This window comes from Microcaecilia unicolor, chromosome 2 (genome assembly GCF_901765095.1).
Source record: "Microcaecilia unicolor chromosome 2, aMicUni1.1, whole genome shotgun sequence".
Classification (NCBI taxonomy): domain Eukaryota; kingdom Metazoa; phylum Chordata; class Amphibia; order Gymnophiona; family Siphonopidae; genus Microcaecilia; species Microcaecilia unicolor.
Window position 1 is genome coordinate 659,711,076 of NC_044032.1, and position 19,343 is coordinate 659,730,418.

The 19,343-nt window shown below is 47.7% G+C and overlaps 1 protein-coding gene across 1 annotated transcript in view; it reads right to left on the minus strand.

The window, feature by feature from the left end:
• The window catches only part of LOC115462256 (bifunctional heparan sulfate N-deacetylase/N-sulfotransferase 3-like), a gene marked incomplete in the record, with an annotated part of 197,607 nt that overhangs the window by 64,243 nt on the left and 114,021 nt on the right, over nucleotides 1–19,343 (minus strand). The window contains 2 exon segments of the mRNA XM_030192266.1: nucleotides 8,879–9,938; nucleotides 14,499–14,974. Of these exon segments, the coding sequence (XP_030048126.1) occupies nucleotides 8,879–9,938; nucleotides 14,499–14,974 (1,536 nt within the window).

Sequence of the window (19,343 nt, forward strand, 5' to 3'; positions counted from 1 at the left end):
TGGAAATAGGATGGTGTGCTTGATGGACCTTTTGCAGAAATGCCACCACAATCAGCTTGTCTCAAAGAGAACTTAGTTTTGGAAACAGATGCAAGCAATAATTTTGCAAATTACAGGCTCGGAATTCCATCATTCTGCAATGTCTGCAGGAAGGGCAGATATTACATTTTTAATACACCACAAACCATAACATATCTTCCTGCAGGTACCCATGGATGCCAGTACATACAGTGCCACTTCATCCAGGGACAGAGAAATACCTGCTACACCCGGGTGTAACTTGTCTTGAGTTACAACTGAAAAAAAGGCGTCATGAGCTCAGTGAAAATAAATAATAGTTACAACAATTGCAGCAGTGATAAAAGCAGGGTGGGAATAGGATCAGAGGAACAGGTAGTTAGTTTCGAGGAGGAAAGAAAATGTGTAGTTTCCTCTTCAGTGATTTCAGAAAAGGAAGAAAAGGAGGCAGGGGTTGGAGGGTTGAGAGAATGGACTAAGGGAAGGAGAGGTGGAGGTGACCTGGTTGAGAATTCAAGTTTAATCTTGTGAACCTTATCATGAAAGTACTCAGCCAGAGTCTGGGGAGAAAGTGAAGGGGGAGTTGGAGGTGAAGGCACTTTGAGGAGAGAGTTCAGTGTGGCAAAGAGACGTCAAGGGTTTGAGCCAAGAGAATTTGTCAACTGGATGTAATAGTCCTGTTTGGCAAGTAAAATACCAGAATTTGAAATGTATGAAGTCAGCAGATTCTAGAGGTCAGCCAAGGCTGGGGCTTGGTATGCTTTACAGAACGGGGAATGGAAGGAGTGAGAGTATCCAGAGCAGAGGAGAGAATAGTATTATAGGAAGAGACAGCCTCATTGACAGACTTGGATAACATAGTGGTAGAGAAGAGATTTGAAACACTGGAGGACAGAGTAGAAGGGTCATATATCTATATCTTGCTTACCTTATTTCTTTTTTTTTGTTTCAATAGTTTTTTATTAATAAACAACAGAATAAACATTACTTCCACAATTCAAAGCAGACATTTGAATATTTCCTCAATAGTATACAATGCTATACATCTCTCATTCTAAGCATTCTCTCTTATTAAGCAACTATAAATCTGCAAATGAACAAATACAAACTTTAATTTGTTATTTCTCCCCCCCCCCACCCTTCCCCAACCCCCCCTTACCCTCCCTCCCCTCTCCCATCACACATCTATTGCTAACTCACTTGGGTCATGGCTCTTACGTGTGTCCAGAGTTCATCGTTCATATTATAATTTCCTAACCTTTTGTCGGTTAGTTTCTCCATCTCCTCAATTAGGGACAGTTTTAGAAGCCAGTCTTGCTCTGTTGGTGCCTCCTGCTGTTTCCAAAACCGAGCAATGACACTCTTTGCAGCTGTCAAGCACATCCTCTTCAAACGTCTTTGCCATTTAGCTCCTCGTCTGTTCCCTAAGCCCAACAGGCACCACTGAGGCTCACACAAAAAGTTCTTGCCTGTGTGGGCAGTTATCTTTGCAGTAATAGTTTGCCAATACACTTGTAATTTCCCACAGGACCACCAAATATGTAAAAAGGTTCCCACATCCGTTAAACATCTCCAACAATACTGTGAGGCCCCTGGAAACATCACATGCAGCCTATGTGGGGTAAAATACCATCTCGAGAGTACCTTGAAGGCATTTTCTTTCAGCAACACACATGTCGATGCTTTGTTAACTTCCAAAATAATGGCCTTCCACTCATGTACTGTTAATTCCTTCTGCAAATCCCTTTCCCATCTAGTCATATACAAACATTTCTCAAAACTCCTACCCCTTATATATTTATACAACTTAGATATAACTCCCTTCATTGTTCCCAGAGAGCCCCACAAGTTCTCTAATTCTTCATGATCCTCTGGATCCTTTCGTAACCATCCTTGTGTATGAATGTAATGTTGGACCTGTAAATAAAAGAATCTATCCCTATCCAAAACCCCATAATCTTCCTTGAGCTCTGTAAACAATCTCATTTTCCCATCTTCTAATAAATCTCGAAACCTCAATATGCCCCTCTCAGCCCACCTCTTTGCTACTGGATTTCCCAACCCCCACCCTAAATGTAGGTTCCCCCCGAATATAAGCGTATGTAGATGTATTTCTAGTTTTCCAAAAGCGTGTCCTAAGGGAACCCCATAGTGTCAATAAATGCCCAACAAACGGATTGGTAGTGAGCCTGCCAATAGTGGGGTAAGTTGAGGATGCCCATATTACTGACTGCAGGCTATGCTGCTGCACCATCTCCTGATCCATGTATGCTACCACTGACCATTTCTCCTGACCCCACGTGGATATAAGTTTCAGTTGTGCTGCCCAATAATACCACTCAAGGTTCGGTACCCCTCTCCCACCCAACTCTGTCGACCGCCAAAGCAGCTTCCTACTGAGCCTCGGAGCTCTGCCCCCCCAAATAAACTTCAATATTGCTTGTTGTAGGATCCTCAACTCCCTCCCAGGGACCGCTACCGGCAATGTCTGAAACAGGAACAAAAGTCTAGGCAATACATTCATCCTAATTGATGCTATCCTTCCCCACCAGGACACCCACTTACCCATCCAACCCTCCATATCCTTACGTATTTGGTGGAATAACGGTATGTAATTTAGCTGGTATAGCTGAGGGATCTGAACAGGTATTTTAACTCCTAAATATTTAATATTATCCCTCCGCAATCTAAAAGGAAATTTACGTGCGAGCTCTTCCATCCTATGTTGTGCTATGGACAACCCAATCATTTCAGATTTGTCATAGTTTATCTTAAAACCAGAAAGCCTACTGAACTCTTCCAACTCTGCCAACAATATAGGGAGATTCAACCCCGGATTGTTTACAAAGAATAGCACATCATCAGCAAATAAAGCCAATTTGTGATCAGAACCACCTATCATAATTCCTGGAATGTCAACTGATTCCCGCACCCTCTGAGCCAAAGGCTCAATCGAGAGTGCAAATATCAGTGGTGACAGCGGGCACCCTTGTCTAGTTCCCCGTTCAATCTGGAAAGCTGGTGTATACCCCCCATTGACTTTAATTCTAGCCACTGGCTGCTCATATAACCGCTGTAGCCACCCTATCAACCCCTGACCAAACCCCAGATATTCCAGCACTTCCCATAAATAGGGCCATTCCACCCTGTCGAACGCTTTATCTGCGTCCGTACTCAAAAAAGCCACTGGGATCCCCCTCTGTTGGGCTACCCACATAACATGTAGGGTGCGTCTAATGTTGTCCGCCACCTGCCGCCCCATGACAAACCCCGATTGGTCAGCAATTACCTTGGATAAGATCTTAACATCTAGGTTTATCAGTGAGATGGGGCGATAGGAGTCACACACCGCCGGGTCCCTTCCTGGTTTCAAAAGCAGGGAGATCCCTGCTTCATGCATGCTCCCCGGCAACGATTGGCCAGCAAAGCACGCATTCCCAACCCTCAGCAATATGGGCCCCACCTCCCCAACAAAAGTCTTATAGAACCTGGCAGAATATCCGTCCAGGCCGGGCGCCTTCCCTCCTTGGAGACCCTTAATCACCCGTTGAATCTCCTCAAGATGGAATGGGGCCTCTAATTGTTTGCGTTCCAAACTGGACAGCCTTGGGAGGTGCAACTCCCCTAAACTCTTCCTGATTTCTCCCCCCCTCTGCCCCCCTCTCACTACGGTATAAGACCTGATAAAATTTTTCAAACTGATCTCTAATTTCTCCATCTCCATAGTACATCTTCCTGCTTATAATCGAACGAGAAAAACGCCCAAGTTCCGACCTAAATCGGGAGATGGGCGTCTTTCTCACAAAAACAAATAAAGCGGTATAATCGAAAGCCGAACTTTGGACGCTTTCAACTGCACTCCGTCGCGGATGCGGACAAAGTGGACGGGGGCGTGTCGAAGGCGTGTCGAAGGCGGAACTGGGGCGTGGTTATCACCCGAACAGAGATGGGCGCCCTTCGCCGATAATGGATGCGTTTGTAGCTAGAATTTAGGGCACTTTTCCTGGACCCTGTTTTTTTCACGAATAAGGCCCCAAAAAGTGCCCTAAATGACCAGATTACCCCCAGAGGGAATCGGGGATGACCTCCCCTGACTCCCCCCAGTGGTCACTAACCCCCTCCCACCACAAAAAAATGATGTTTCACAACTTTTTATTTTCACCCTCAAATGTCATACCCTCCTCCCAGGCAGCAGTATGCAGGTCCCTGGAGCAGTTGTTAGGGGGTGCAGTGGACGTCAGGCAGGTGGACCCAGGCCCATCCCCCCCCTACCTGTTACAATTGTGCTGCTTAATGCTTAGTCGTCCAACCCCCCCAAACCCACTGTACCCACATGTAGGTGCCCCCCTCACCTCTTAGGGCTATAGTAATGGTGTAGACTTGTGGGCAGTGGGTTTTGAGGGGGATTTGGGGGGCTCAACACCCAAGGGAAGGGTGCTATGCACCTGGGAGCTCTTTGACCTTTTTTTTTGTTTTTGTAAAAGTGCCCCCTAGGGTGCCCGGTTGGTGTCCTGGCATGTGAGGGGGACCAGTGCACTATGAATCCTGGCCCCTCCCACGAACAAATGCCTTGGAGTTATTCGTTTTTGAGCTGGGCGATTTCATTTTCCATTATCGGTGAAAAGCAAAAACGCCCAGCTCACACCTTGGCGAATAAAACATGGGCGTCTATTTTTTTTGGAACATACGGTTCACTCCGCCCCTTCACGGACCCGTTCTCGGAGATAAACGCCCATGGAGATTGGCGTTTCTGTTCGATTATGCCCCTCCTTGTCTCCTGCCCCTTTAATTTTTGTTATTGTGTGGCTCCTTTGTCTATGCCTCAGAAGATTAGCCAGCATCCGTCCAGATTTATTCCCAAATTCATAAAATTTTTGTTGTAGTATCGTACGTAAAAACTCCACGCGTTCTACTTGCAATTTCTCTAATTCCGCCCTGCACTGTCTTAACTCTCTCAGGACTATCCCAGAACCTCCCTCCTGGTGACGGCATTCCAGCTTCACTAGTCGTGCCCGTAAATCCAATTCCCTCTGCTCTCGTTGCCTCTTTTTCCGTGCTCCCCACTTAATGAGATGACCCCTCACCACAGCCTTCAGGGCATCCCACAATGTACCATCCTGAACCTCACCAGTATCGTTCATAAGCATGTAATCCTGAATGACCTGGCGTATATCCTCCCGCACCCTACCATCCCCCAGAATTAGTTCATTTAATCTCCAAAAAACTTGGCGCCTTTCCTCTGTCAGGCCCTTAAGCTCAAGCTCCACTGGGGCATGGTCTGATGCAGATATGGACCCCACATGTGACTCAGCCACTTGGTCCCATAATTGGCGGCTGCACCACACCATGTCAATCCTTGTATAGGTATTCTGGGAATGAGAAAAAAAGGTATACGACCGCTGGCCCGGATGCCTAAGCCTCCAGACATCCACTAAATCTAGGTTGGAGACAAGTGATTTTAACTGTGTACAGTGGGCCGAGGACTTATCGACCAGCCCCTTTGAATGATCCATTGATGTCATACTGGTATTAAAATCTCCTCCTAAGATCATCCCCCCTTTCTGAAACTGGAAGAGTTCCTTATGTATCCGGGTAAAGAATTCTCCCTGTCCTGAGTTAGGGGCATACAGTGGGGGAAATAAGTATTTGATCCCTTGCTGATTTTGTAAGTTTGCCCACTGACAAAGACATGAGCAGCCCATAATTGAAGGGTAGGTTATTGGTAACAGTGAGAGATAGCACATCACAAATTAAATCCGGAAAATCACATTGTGGAAAGTATATGAATTTATTTGCATTCTGCAGAGGGAAATAAGTATTTAATCCCTCTGGCAAACAAGACCTAATACTTGGTGGCAAAACCCTTGTTGGCAAGCACAGCGGTCAGACGTCTTCTGTAGTTGATGATGAGGTTTGCACACATGTCAGGAGGAATTTTGGTCCACTCCTCTTTGCAGATCATCTCTAAATCATTAAGAGTTCTGGGCTGTCGCTTGGCAACTCGCAGCTTCAGCTCCCTCCATAAGTTTTCAATGGGATTAAGGTCTGGTGACTGGCTAGGCCACTCCATGACCCTAATGTGCTTCTTCCTGAGCCACTCCTTTGTTGCCTTGGCTGTATGTTTTGGGTCATTGTCGTGCTGGAAGACCCAGCCACGACCCATTTTTAAGGCCCTGGTGGAGGGAAGGAGGTTGTCACTCAGAATTGTACGGTACATGGCCCCATCCATTCTCCCATTGATGCGGTGAAGTAGTCCTGTGCCCTTAGCAGAGAAACACCCCCAAAACATAACATTTCCACCTCCATGCTTGACAGTGGGGACGGTGTTCTTTGGGTCATAGGCATAAGTACATAAGTACATAAGTAGTGCCATACTGGGAAAGACCAAAGGTCCATCTAGCCCAGCATCCTGTCACCGACAGTGGCCAATCCAGGTCAAGGGCACCTGGCACGCTCCCCAAACGTAAAAACATTCCAGACAAGTTATACCTAAAAATGAGGAATTTTTCCAGTCCATTTAATAGCGGTCTATGGACTTGTCCTTTAGGAATCTATCTAACCCCTTTTTAAACTCCGTCAAGCTAACCGCCCGTACCACGTTCTCCGGCAACGAATTCCAGAGTCTAATTACACGTTGGGTGAAGAAAAATTTTCTCCGATTCGTTTTAAATTTACCACACTGTAGCTTCAACTCATGCCCTCTAGTCCTAGTATTTTTGGATAGCGTGAACAGTCGCTTCACATCCACCCGATTCATTCCACTCATTATTTTATACACTTCTATCATATCTCCCCTCAGCCGTCTCTTCTCCAAGCTGAAAAGCCCTAGCCTTCTCAGCCTCTCTTCATAGGAAAGTCGTCCCATCCCCACTATCATTTTCGTCGCCCTTCGCTGTACCTTTTCCAATTCTACTATATCTTTTTTGAGATACGGAGACCAGTACTGAACACAATACTCCAGGTGCGGTCGCACCATGGAGCGATACAACGGCATTATAACATCCGCACACCTGGACTCCATACCCTTCCTAATAACACCCAACATTCTATTCGCTTTCCTAGCCGCAGCAGCACACTGAGCAGAAGGTTTCAGCGTATCATCGACGACGACACCCAGATCCCTTTCTTGATCCGTAACTCCTAACGCGGAACCTTGCAAGACGTAGCTATAATTCGGGTTCCTCTTACCCACATGCATCACTTTGCACTTGTCAACATTGAACTTCATCTGCCACTTGCACGCCCATTCTCCCAGTCTCGCAAGGTCCTCCTGTAATCGTTCACATTCCTCCTGCGACTTGACGACCCTGAATAATTTTGTGTCATCGGCAGCATTTCTCTTCCTCCAAACACGGCGAGTTGAGTTCATGCCAAAGAGCTCAATTTTTGTCTCATCTGACCACAGCACCTTCTCCCAATCACTCTCGGCATCATCCAGGTGTTCACTGGCAAACTTCAGACGGGCCGTCACATGTGCCTTCCGGAGCAGGGGGACCTTGCGGGCACTGCAGGATTGCAATCCGTTATGTCGTAATGTGTTACCAATGGTTTTCGTGGTGACAGTGGTCCCAGCTGCCTTGAGATCATTGACAAGTTCCCCCCTTGTAGTTGTAGGCTGATTTCTAACCTTCCTCATGATCAAGGATACCCCACGAGGTGAGATTTTGCGTGGAGCCCCAGATCTTTGTCGATTGACAGTCATTTTGTACTTCCATTTTCTTACTATGGCACCAACAGTTGTCTCCTTCTCGCCCAGCGTCTTACTGATGGTTTTGTAGCCCATTCCAGCCTTGTGCAGGTGTATGATCTTGTCCCTGACATCCTTAGACAGCTCCTTGCTCTTGGCCATTTTGTAGAGGTTAGAGTCTGACTGATTCACTGAGTCTGTGGACAGGTGTCTTTCATACAGGTGACCATTGCCGACAGCTGTCTGTCATGCAGGTAACGAGTTGATTTGGAGCATCTACCTGGTCTGTAGGGGCCAGATCTCTTACTGGTTGGTGGGGGATCAAATACTTATTTCCCTCTGCAGAATGCAAATAAATTCATATACTTTCCACAATGTGATTTTCCGGATTTAATTTGTGATGTGCTATCTCTCACTGTTACCAATAACCTACCCTTCAATTATGGGCTGCTCATGTCTTTGTCAGTGGGCAAACTTACAAAATCAGCAAGGGATCAAATACTTATTTCCCCCACTGTATATATTTACTATGGTCACCTCCTTACCATTCAGCTGACCCCTAATCGCCAGGCACCTTCCCAGAGCATCCCTGTATACTTCCTCTGTTACAAATGGGATATGTCTACGGATATAAATCACTAATCCTCCCACCTTACCCCCTCTAGCATCAAAGTGTGAGATACAGTCAATATATCCCCGATGTTTAAGTAGGTGTGCATCCCTCTTTTGAATGTGTGTTTCCTGCAATAATATAATATCCCACTTAAGTTTCTGCAATTCCCGATGTATCAAACTTCTCTTCAATGGGGAGTTCATCCCATTGACATTCCATGACCCAATGCGTAAACCCTTGGTACCCTTCCCTCCCCCCCCCCCCCCCCCCCCCCCCCCCCCTGCTGGACTGAGCCTAACGCCGCCAGCTGATGATATTGAGGAAATTACTCCCCGCCGGAGCTCATCACCCTCTTCCCACACAACAACATTTCCCAGACCCCTCCCCCCATATTTCACATATTTCTGCTTAACTCCCAGAACCCTTTCAACCATTAAACAGACATCCTATAACAACTCCAACATTGCCCCCCACCTATATACCATATTTTCTTAACAATTCCCCATCAAACCCATGAGGTAACTGAAGTCACGAAACCCCCTCACGTCCGTTCAGGGTACTCTGGTCACTGCTGATAGCTGTGTAGTGTTCTCTCTTCGTGGGCGCACTCTCTGCCATGATGGCCCCTTCTTTGTCGTAGCTGACATACTGGAGCTCCCACCCGATGCCACCGGAGGCAGGTTTGTATATCCCAGTTCAGTAAGGACTTTCCAAGTCTCTCCTAGCGTAACCACTCGTCTGGTGATTCCCTCCGCCGTGAACTGGAGACCAAAAGGAAAGATCCAACGATATCGGAAATTGGACTGCTGAAGATAGGTGGTCAGATCTTTAAATTCTCTGCGCCTCTGAAGGGTACCCAGCGCCAAATCTTGAAACACCAATATTTTATTGTTATCCCAGAGGATCTCACCCTGGGATCTAGCTTTCTTCCATATCTTATCTTTAATAGTATAGTCTTTGAAGCATACTACAATGTCCCTAGGTTGCTGATCTCTCCTGGGCCCCAGACTCCGATGTACCCGGTCAAATCTTATTTCAGACTCCTCCATATTGGTCTGTCCCTCCATGCCAATATCCAATATTCTAGCACAAAGTTCTCGAATCACCTGTGCACAGTCTTTATTCTGGTCCGTTTCAGGTACCCCTTTGAATCTCAAATTGTTCCTTCTGGAACGATTTTCCAGATCTTCCACCTCCAATTGCAGTTTTGCTTTTTCAGCTTGCACAATTGTAAGTGCAGTGCGCAAGCCCTCTATTTCTCCCTCCACGTGCTCCAACGTGTCTTCCAACTGCTCCACCCTGCCTCCGATCTCTCTCACCTCTTTTTGAATGTCTGTGACCGCCTCCCGGATAGTTTTCCGGACCGCCGACATTTCAGCCTTTAAGGCTTTAAACCACCTCGCTACCTCCTGCTTCGTCAGCTCGGTATCACTTTCCAGCTGTTCTACTGGATCCTCCGTTTCGGAGCCAGAATCCGCGGCGGCCATTTTGTTGTTAGCTTTCTGCTGGGACCGGCTCGTGTTCGCCGCCTCGACCTTTTGTGTCGCGGCGAATTTAAACTTTTCCAGCCGTTTTCTTGTCGCCATCGCTTCTCTTTGTCTTGCCCTCAAAACCGCCAATCTCGGGGGTTTGGGAACCGGGAAATAGCTCTAATTTCTGCACTGCCCCGACGGAGCTATGGATTCAGGCTTCCATCTCCGACGGTGACGTCACTTCCTCCCCTTACCTTATTTTCTTGGGTTGTGGGGGTTGAGATTGGACCATTGGCTGTCTCTGATCATAATATGATTTAAGTTGGAAGTTTGGAAGGTAGTAAACAGCAGCTTAGTGGTTGTCCATGGCAATTTCCGGCTTATCACTATGGGGATGAACATTTTTGGAAGTATCTTTTCCAGAAGTCCAAGGAGTTTGAGGAGTTTAACGGGCAACATTGCGATGAGCTCCTCCTATACTGGAATTCTCGGGTCCTGGCAGCAGTGAAAGGTGAGCAGGCTCGGCGCTTCAGCCTTCCCTTCTCTCTCAGCTCTGGTCCCGCCCTCGTTTCCTGTTTCCGCAAGGGCGGGACCAGAGCTGATTTATTTTGTTTCTGCTTTCCTTCATTACCTTTGGGTTTTAACTGGGTATAGTAGCTGGTTATTTCCTAACTTCTGACTCCTGGGGTCCTGACACAGCTGCTGTGTCACATTGTCTTTATCAATAAATCTATCTTACCTCTTTTAAACCTCAACCTTTAAGTCACCAAAGCACAGAGTACAAAAAATGTTCACTTACCCAGAGAAATGGCCTCTTCTCTCAGGTGCAGATGATCAAAACCCCCACACTGTTCTGAACAGCGCTCTCAAATAACGCCCCTATGATCAAAGCTAATAGCATGCAAATTTATGCGTGCTATTAGCTCTGATCATTGGGGCACTTCTGCGGGAGGATTGTGCCTGGGCACAAGTTGTTTGACAGGTCTGGACTGTCAAAAGAAAAGTCTGGACTTGTGAAACATTCTAAGGGGCTTCTCAAGAAGCAGAGTAGCTGATTCAAATCTAGAAACTGAGACAAATGCTGGAGAAGGGGGGGGGGGCGAGGGAGAGGGAGAGAAGCAAGGAAGAGCCATGGTCAGCACTGTACTAAGGGCTATTGGGAGAGCTGCAGCCACACAGGAAATAAATGTTTCTTCTTGTCCATCATCTCCTCTCACTTGCAGCGATGAAGCAGGTAGGATAGGGGGTGCCAGTGGGTGGGTCACACAGACTATACCTGTAGCTCAGTGCAAAGCTGGGAAAGGGCGGATCTTGAGAAAAACAGGGGGAGAGGTGAGTAATGAGAAGTTGCTGGATAAGAAATGGAGAAGAGACAGGGGGCAGATGCTGGGGGGAAGAGGCAGGGGACAGATGGTAGGAGAAGAATGCTGCAGAAGAGGGCAGGAGGGCACAGAGCAGATGCTGGGGAAAGGGCAGAAGAGGGCAGGAGTGGATGCTGGAAAAGGGCAGATGCTGATGGTGGGAGATGAATGCTGAAGAAGTAGGCAGGATATGAAGAGAAGAGGGCAGGAGAAGTGGATGCTGGGGAAATGGCAGAGGAGGGCATTTGTTGGTGGGAAGAGGGTAGGAGGGTAGATATTGGGGAAGAGGGCAGGAGGACAGGGAAGGGGACAGGAGGGCAGATGCTTTGGGGGGAGAAGAGGGAGGAGGATAGGGAAGGGGACAGGAGGCAGATGCTGGGGAAGGAGACAGGAAGGCAGATGCTTTGGGGGGGGGAGATGAGGGAGGAGGATAGGGAAGGGGACAGGAGGCAGATGCTGGGGAAGGAGACAGGAAGGCAGATGCTTTGTGGGGGGGAGATGAGGGAGGAGGATAGGGAAGGGGACAGGAGGCAGATGCTGGGGAAGGAGACAGGAAGGCAGATGCTTTGGGGGGAGATGAGGGAGGAGGACAGGGAAGGGGACAGGAGGGCAGATGCTAGGGAAGAGAGAAATTATGGGTACTGACAGGAAGGAGTAAGCGTAGGGAAAAAGGAACCTGCCTTCTCCGCTCACTTGGGAAAGAACTGTGCAGAACAAGTGGTGCAGGACTGAGTAGGGGGTGGGGAGAGATTGTGCTGTGCCAGAGCTGCTATTACTGATCAGACAGCACTGCGGCTGCCGCTAATAGGCCAGCTGGGGTTGGGGAGGGGGTAAGACTGCAGGAGCACCCAGTACCCCTGAAATATCCTTGTTTATTATCTTGCTACAGGAAGGGGAGGCTGGGCAATGGGCCACGTGGATTCAATGAATACAGAATCCTTTTCACTGCTCTCCTCTCCCTCTGATCTCCCCCCTCCCCCCCTCCAGGTTAAGGTCTGTTATTCTAGCCCATGGCTCTCACCCTTACATGAAGCAGTAACAGTTATGTTTTGCTTTCTATAACATTATCCGTAAACACGGCAGAGCAGCCCAGGATTCACATTCCTACAATGTACTCTTCCAAATGGAAATATGAGTTATTGTGACAGTGTTCAATTGTCTAAGGATCTGGTTCCTGTCTACAATGAAATGCGTTTCCCTGATGTATTGAGCATTTAAGAGGCACTGGGTCTTTCTGCAGGCTTTTAGCCATTTCTCTTTCTTCTGCTTTACCTGGTTCCAGTGACAGAAGGACAAATATTGGTGGCAAAAAGCCGCAGAATGATGCATGAGGCAGCATCTCTGACTCCTTACAGCGAGGGGAGCTTATCTTTTGTACATTGCCATTGATTCTCCGAGGACAAGCAGGCCTAGGGTTACCATATGACTCCAGAAAAAGGAGGACAGATTGAGCCAGTTTGGGTTTTACTTCAAAACCCGGACTGGATCAATGTGTCCTCCTTTTTCTGGAGCTTTCATATTCTCCCAGCTGGGTGATGTCATCTGATGGAGCCCGATGCAGACCCTGACTAGTGAAACTGAGAACTTTCTAGTAGCGTCTGTCATGCTCTGCCTCACCTCCGCTCCCGTGATGGGGAGGGGGGGGGGCACTGACTGGCACTGGCCTTCTTGTTGGAGTTGGCGCCTCTCGTGTCACACCGGCCATTTGGGCCTGAGCCACCGTTCTGACCCTCTCTTGTTGGGCGCGGGATCCTCGTGGGCTGAGGAAGGGGATTCGGGCCTGCGGTGGGCTGGCCAGCTGCGAGCGGTGTGCTCTGCTGCGTTCTCGGCAGGTGACGAGTCTACGTGGTCCGGGAATGCTGGAACCACCCTCGCCCTGCCTCTGGCTTCTCCCGATTGGAGCATCACACCTCGGCTCTGCCTCCACCGGCGACCTGCCAACCGGAAGTCTTCTCGGCCAGCTGAATCCTTTCCTCTTGATGGTGGGGGCTACTTATGGAGCATCTGCCCTCCACTCCAGGGCTTCGGCTTCTACTTTGGTAGATTATTGTTTTGAGCTGTGTTTGTTCTCTAATTGTCTCCTGCTCGGTGCTGACCTCTGGCTGAATCTTGACTATTCTCTGCTTGCTGTCTGACCTGACCACTGCCTGACTCTTGACTACTCTCTGCTTGCTGCCTGACCTGACTCCTGCCTGGATCCTGACAACTCTCTGTTTGCTGCCTGACCTGACCACTGCTCGAACCCAGATTACTCTTTGCCCGCTGCCCGACCTGACCACGGCTTGACTCTGCCTGCTGTCCGACTCGAACCTCTGTCTGAATCTAGAACTCTCTCTACCTGCTGCCTGCAGCCATCTGATCCCTGCCTGCCTCCTGAAGTCCTGTCGGCTGCCTGCACCTGGGGGCTCAACCCTCGGGGAACGGCGGTCATCACAGGTGAAGCCTCGGGGTTGCTCGGCTGCCCAGCAGAGCGCAGGGTCGAATCATCATCTCTGTGCTCCGCTTGGGTCCAAGGACTCATGAACGTGACAGCGTCCCACTGCGTATGCACTGGTGCCTTCCCGCCTGCTGCACAAACGCGGGTTCCTCAGTCTCATTTTTTCTGGGGAGCAGGGAGGATGCATTTTGTGTTCTCCTCACAGTACAGTATCTCTCTCTTTAGGGTATTTTTCCATTTGTAGGTAATTACTTTTTATTCTTATTTTTCCCTTTATTTGAGCTAGTTTTTTCGGCTCTTCATTTTTCACGAGCTGCTACGTCCATTTAGGGGGGAGCACCGATCTCAGTTTGAACGCTGCCCCTTTTTGGATCCACATTTAACGAGTTTAATTTGGCCACAATTCTTTCCTCATTGTCCCAGAAGACCCCCAGTGGCTTCAAGAGTCACACCCAATGTAATCAGGTGATTTCTGTGATGGACCCGCACTCTTGGTGCATTGGGTGCCTTGGACTTCACAATGAGCTTAACTCTTGTTCTCTCTGTTTAAAAATGCAGTTGAGGACACAGAGGGCTCAGCAGGTCCAACTGGATTAACTTTTCGGCTCTTCGAAGGCCGGTACATCGTCATCGGCACTGGAAACTTTTGATGGCTGCCAAGACTTCAACATCCACTAGGAGTGTACTGGTATTGAGAAAGTTCCACCTCTCTCGACATCGAGTGCTGAGAGCAGGCCTCCAGGACTAGTCAGAATCGGACCCGACACCTAGGACATGTACGGGCTCCATGTCTTCCTCGTCGGCACCAAAGGACTGCGATGCTGAACATTGGGGGAAGCCCAAGAAGCATGAGCATTAGTCTTAATCAAAAAAAGAGCTGGGAGCATCAGGGCATCAACTTTGCCAGTACCTGAGAAGTGCTGGCACTGGGGAGAAGTTCTTCCCCTCTTTGGAAGAGGTGCCGATGTGCAAGTCTCTGGGCAGCCAGGTTCCTGCTACCTTTTTGGTACCAATGTTTTCTTGGGCTGCCTTTCTCCTGGCTCCCCCACCTTTGCTGGTGTCCTTCTTCGATAAGCGGTTGCAAGTCATGCTCAGGGAGGAGCTGGCACAGATGTGCTCCTGCAAACCGCTCAGGCATTGAGGGCACTTGCGCCAGCTGCGGATCAGCCCCAGATTCTTCCTGAGAGTCAGCCTATGCCTGTGCAGAGATTCTCGACGGTGGCACATCGAGGCTGTTGACATCAACATCAACACATACAGTACTGCTCTTGACGTTGGGGGAGGAAGCTTCCCTAGAGTCGTAGAGTAGGGCTGTATCTCAGTGCTCTTTAGGGCATGGACATGGTTCCAGTGAGCCGAGGCATGCACAGACTCATTCACCACCAACTGACAGTAGAAGTAAAAAAAAAAAAAAAAAACATCAAGCCTAACACTCGTGTATGCACAAAAATAACCAATGGTTTGATGTGACAAACTAATTTAATTTCACAAAAACTCCAGTTCAGACAAAAGGAGGAAAATGACCTCAGCAGTCAAAGGCACCCATGACTCTGAACAAAAAGAGCAATGTCATTGGTTGCACATCGTGACTCTGTTATCATTCATTGATCAAAAAACCCTCCTTTTTTTTTCTTTTTTATGTGTATATAAAGACACCAATAATTCCAACTGAGCTAAACACAAAAAGTTATTGAATTGAAGGGACTTAGCTTAAGATTGATATCACGATCAAATATGATGTTATCTTATGCCCCTACGGCCAGCTGTTTCACCATCTGGCTTCCTCAGGGGACTGTTTCATGGCAGCATGTAATGGTGTCTTCAGATTAAATGTTATTGCTCAATAAAATACCTGCTAGTTTCATATATTTAGGAGCTATTCGTAGACTCTGACTCATCATCAGCATTCAAGATGGCACTGTGTTCATAACGGAACTGAATTGGGAGATATTTTCCTCATGGTGAAGAGTCTGAGTGGACCATTCATGGGACTCAGAGGAGAATCCACACTACTTCACAGAGGAGCCTTATGGGATACATTTTTGGGATCTTGCCAGGTACTTGTGACCTGGATTGGCCACTGTTGGAAACAGGATGCTGGGCTCGATGGACCGTTGGTCTTTCCCAGTATGGCAATACTTATGTACTTATGATACCCACTGATCCCTTCTCCACTTCAAGAGAGACGTAAATCTCCAGTCTTGGGGCTGCAGTAAATGCCGATGTCTTTACTCTTCCGTAGAGTCCATCGACGCCACTCTCTCTCCCTGCCCTAACGATGCTCCCTGCACATCTACATCCAAATCCCCACATATCGAATAACATGCTTTCCACATGTATGCTAATCTACATGTGTGAATACTGCTATTTCCAAGTAACAACCCCTGAGGATTTTAAGGGGATAATTGTATAATGTTTCTTTGTGGGTAAAACTCTTTTTTATCTGTGGATGACAGTATCAATGCACAAAAGTGTTGGATTATTTATGGTAAATACTTAGCAGATTTTACACACACACAGCTTCAGCTTTAGAAATGTTAATTTCTTATCTTCATCTCTCTCACACCCCAGAATAATCACAGCTCAGTCTCTTTAAAGATGAAGTAACAAAAACATCCGTTTACTCACAGTTTGTAGTTAGAATGAAAAATACATCTTGCATGTATATGCAGGCAGGCTTAGAAAAATATATAACAGTATATTTGGTTTATCAACTTTTTTCATGTGCTCAGATGGTAATGGATTCTATCAACCATAGATTCTCAGATTAGGAGAGATCAAGAGAGAGAGCTCATCAGGGTTGCCAGGTGGAAAATTTTTTTCCCACCCAAACCAGCCTAAATCCAGCCCAAAACTCGCCCAAACTCAAACCCTGCCCCTGACACCCCCACCCCCGCCGTCATCACCCCCGCCCCCACCGTCATCGGCCCCGCCTCCCCCGTCACCAGCCCCGCCTCCCTCATCATTGGCCCCGCCCAGAACGTCACTAACCCCACCCAAAACGTCACTAACCCCGCCCCCGCGGCCGAAAAAAACCGCCTGAAAACCGCCCAAAAGAAAAAAAAGAAGCCTAAAAAACCGCAACCCGCCGCGGGCAAACATTTCCCGCGGCGGGTTGCGGAAAACCGCCCAATTGGGCGGTAAAACCGCCCACCTGGCAACACTGGAGCTCATGTGTATGGTTAAGGGTTATTGTACTGTCCTTAACCACACCCACAGGAAATGCATGGGTGTGACCTCACCAAGCAATTGAGATCAGAGGTCACAGAGTAATCATAGAGAAAATTGCTGGACAGATAATGCATGTAAAATACAAAACATATTCTAACAAAAAGCACACATGAAGGCGTGTTTGGGGGCAGAGTTTGAGCAGAACCTGGAGTCATGGAGCATGTGTATAGTTAATAAAATGTTTGCTTCCGAGCAGGTGCAAATGCACACTGCTGCCAGGTTTGTGAGACTGTTTTATAAGATCATTATAGACACCTGTGTCTCTTTATAAAATAACCCCCCCCCCCCCCAAAAGCTTCAATGATCTCATACTTTGAACAGGGCAAAGAGGGCTCTGCAGGTACAACTCTGGCGGCCCTGGTGGGCAGACGAGTTGGACCATACAGGTCTTTATTTGCCATCATTTTCTCTGTTACTATGTTACCTTCTAGCTCGGTGACCTCAGTGACCTTTCTCAATGTCTCCATCACATTTCCCTTACGTCTACTCTCCTCTAGGATATATAGCGTTAGGTCTTTGTCTCATCTCATGTAGCATTTTGGTGTCTTTCTCTGGACCATTTCCTTTGTTGCTACCCTTTGTGAAATACAGCCTCCAAAACTGGCCTCATCAACAAGCAATACAGAGAAATTATTGTCTCCTTCCTTTTTACTAGGTCTGCACTTTAATTGAAGTTAACTCTGCGATGAACGCATTAAATCATTAATCGCTATTTAAAAAACGAATCACATTGCAGTGTCTCCTGTCTCCCTCAAACATTTCTTCTGCTCTCTTCCACTCCCAAGTCCTGTAGTCGGTGCAATCCAACATCTTTCCCCCATCTGCGATTCAACATCACCCACTCCCCACCCCAGTCTACCTTTAAGGTGGCCTTCTGTTGATCCTCACCAGTGGTAGCATTGCACACACTCTGCCTGGTCCGAAGCTTTCCCTCTGACCTGTCCTGCCCAGGTTGAAACAGGAAATGATGTCAGAGGAGGCGGGACGGGCCAGAGGGAAAGCTTCAGAGTAGGCCACAGGCAGCATATGTGCAACACTCCCACTCCCAGGACCAGCAAAAGACACCTTTAAGGTAGGCCAGCAGGGATCTTGAGAGGGGGACAGATGCTGAACCCTGGGTGAGGGGAAAAGTGTGAGCTGCAGGCCTGCAAGCAGAACTGGAGGGGTCACTGACGGAAGCTATGACTGAGGCAATGAACTCCAGATGCCACGTGAACAGCTAGGTGTTGGAGGGAGAGAGAAAGAGAGAGAGAGAGAGAGAGCAGAGGCATAGCTAGGGAGGGGGGTGCAAGGGGAGCAGCCACTCCCCCAAATGGACTTCCAATGAAAATGGTGCCTATGTGGTTTTAAAAACCTATTCGTGCTTCTGCCTATTTTTTTTTTTTTTTACACTGTCCGCTCCTCCGACACCAAAATCTGGCTATGCTTCTGAAAGAGAACACAAATGACCCCAGGAAAGAAAGAGAGATAATGGACCTGGGGAAAGAGAAGAGGGAGTGACGTTGAGAAAAGGAGAGATGTTGGATCTGGGGGTGGGAAGGAGGGAGATTATTAGTCCTTTAGGGAAGGTAAGGGGGATGGGGTTTGATATACCGCCTTTCTGTGGTTACAGTCAAAGAGGTTCCACGTGTAATTAAACTCCGGAATTTGTTGCCAGAGGATGTGGTAAAGGCGGTTAGCTTAGCGGAGTTTAAAAAAGGTTTGGACGGCTTCCTAAAGGAAAAGTCCATAGACCATTATTAAATGGACTTGAGGAAAATCCACTATTTCTGGGATAAGCAGTATAAAATGTTTTGTACATTTTTGGGATCTTGTCGGGTATTTGTGACCTGGATTGGCCACTGTTGGAAACAGGATGCTGGGCTTGATGGACTTTTGGTCTTTCCCAGTATGGCAATACTTATGTACTTATGAGGGGGCATACGACAACGTTAAGAGGGAATAGGTTTAGGAGTAACCTAAGGAAGTATTATTTCACAGAATGGGTGGTGGAGGCGTGGAATGGCCTCCCGGTGGAGGTGGTGGAGTCGAGGTCTGTTCCAGAATTTAAAAAGGCATGGGATAAGCATGTGGGATCACTTAGGAACAGGAAGAATTAGGGGTTACAGAGGATGGGCAGACTGGATGGGTCATATGGCCTTTATCTGCCGTCATGTTTCTATGTTCTGCTCTCTTGGACTCCTGAATCATAAATGCATGTCTATATCTTTTTGCACTGATAGTTAACTATCATCCATTCGGCCTTTCACAGATCACTTCCCATTCTGACTTTTCTCTCTGATTATCCATTTGTTGCAGATCTTAATGTCATCTGTAAAAAGAGAAGTGTTTTCTACTAAACCCTCTGCAGTGTCACAAAGATATTGGGCAGATCCCTGGGATCCACTTGACTCCTCACCATTTCTTACTCGGTCTGACCCCATTTACCACTGCTCTCAATTGTCTATGGCTTAAACCAGTTTCTAATCCAGACCATCGTATTGTTTTGCTGTGAGTGTAACACATCAGTGGGTGCCCTTAATCT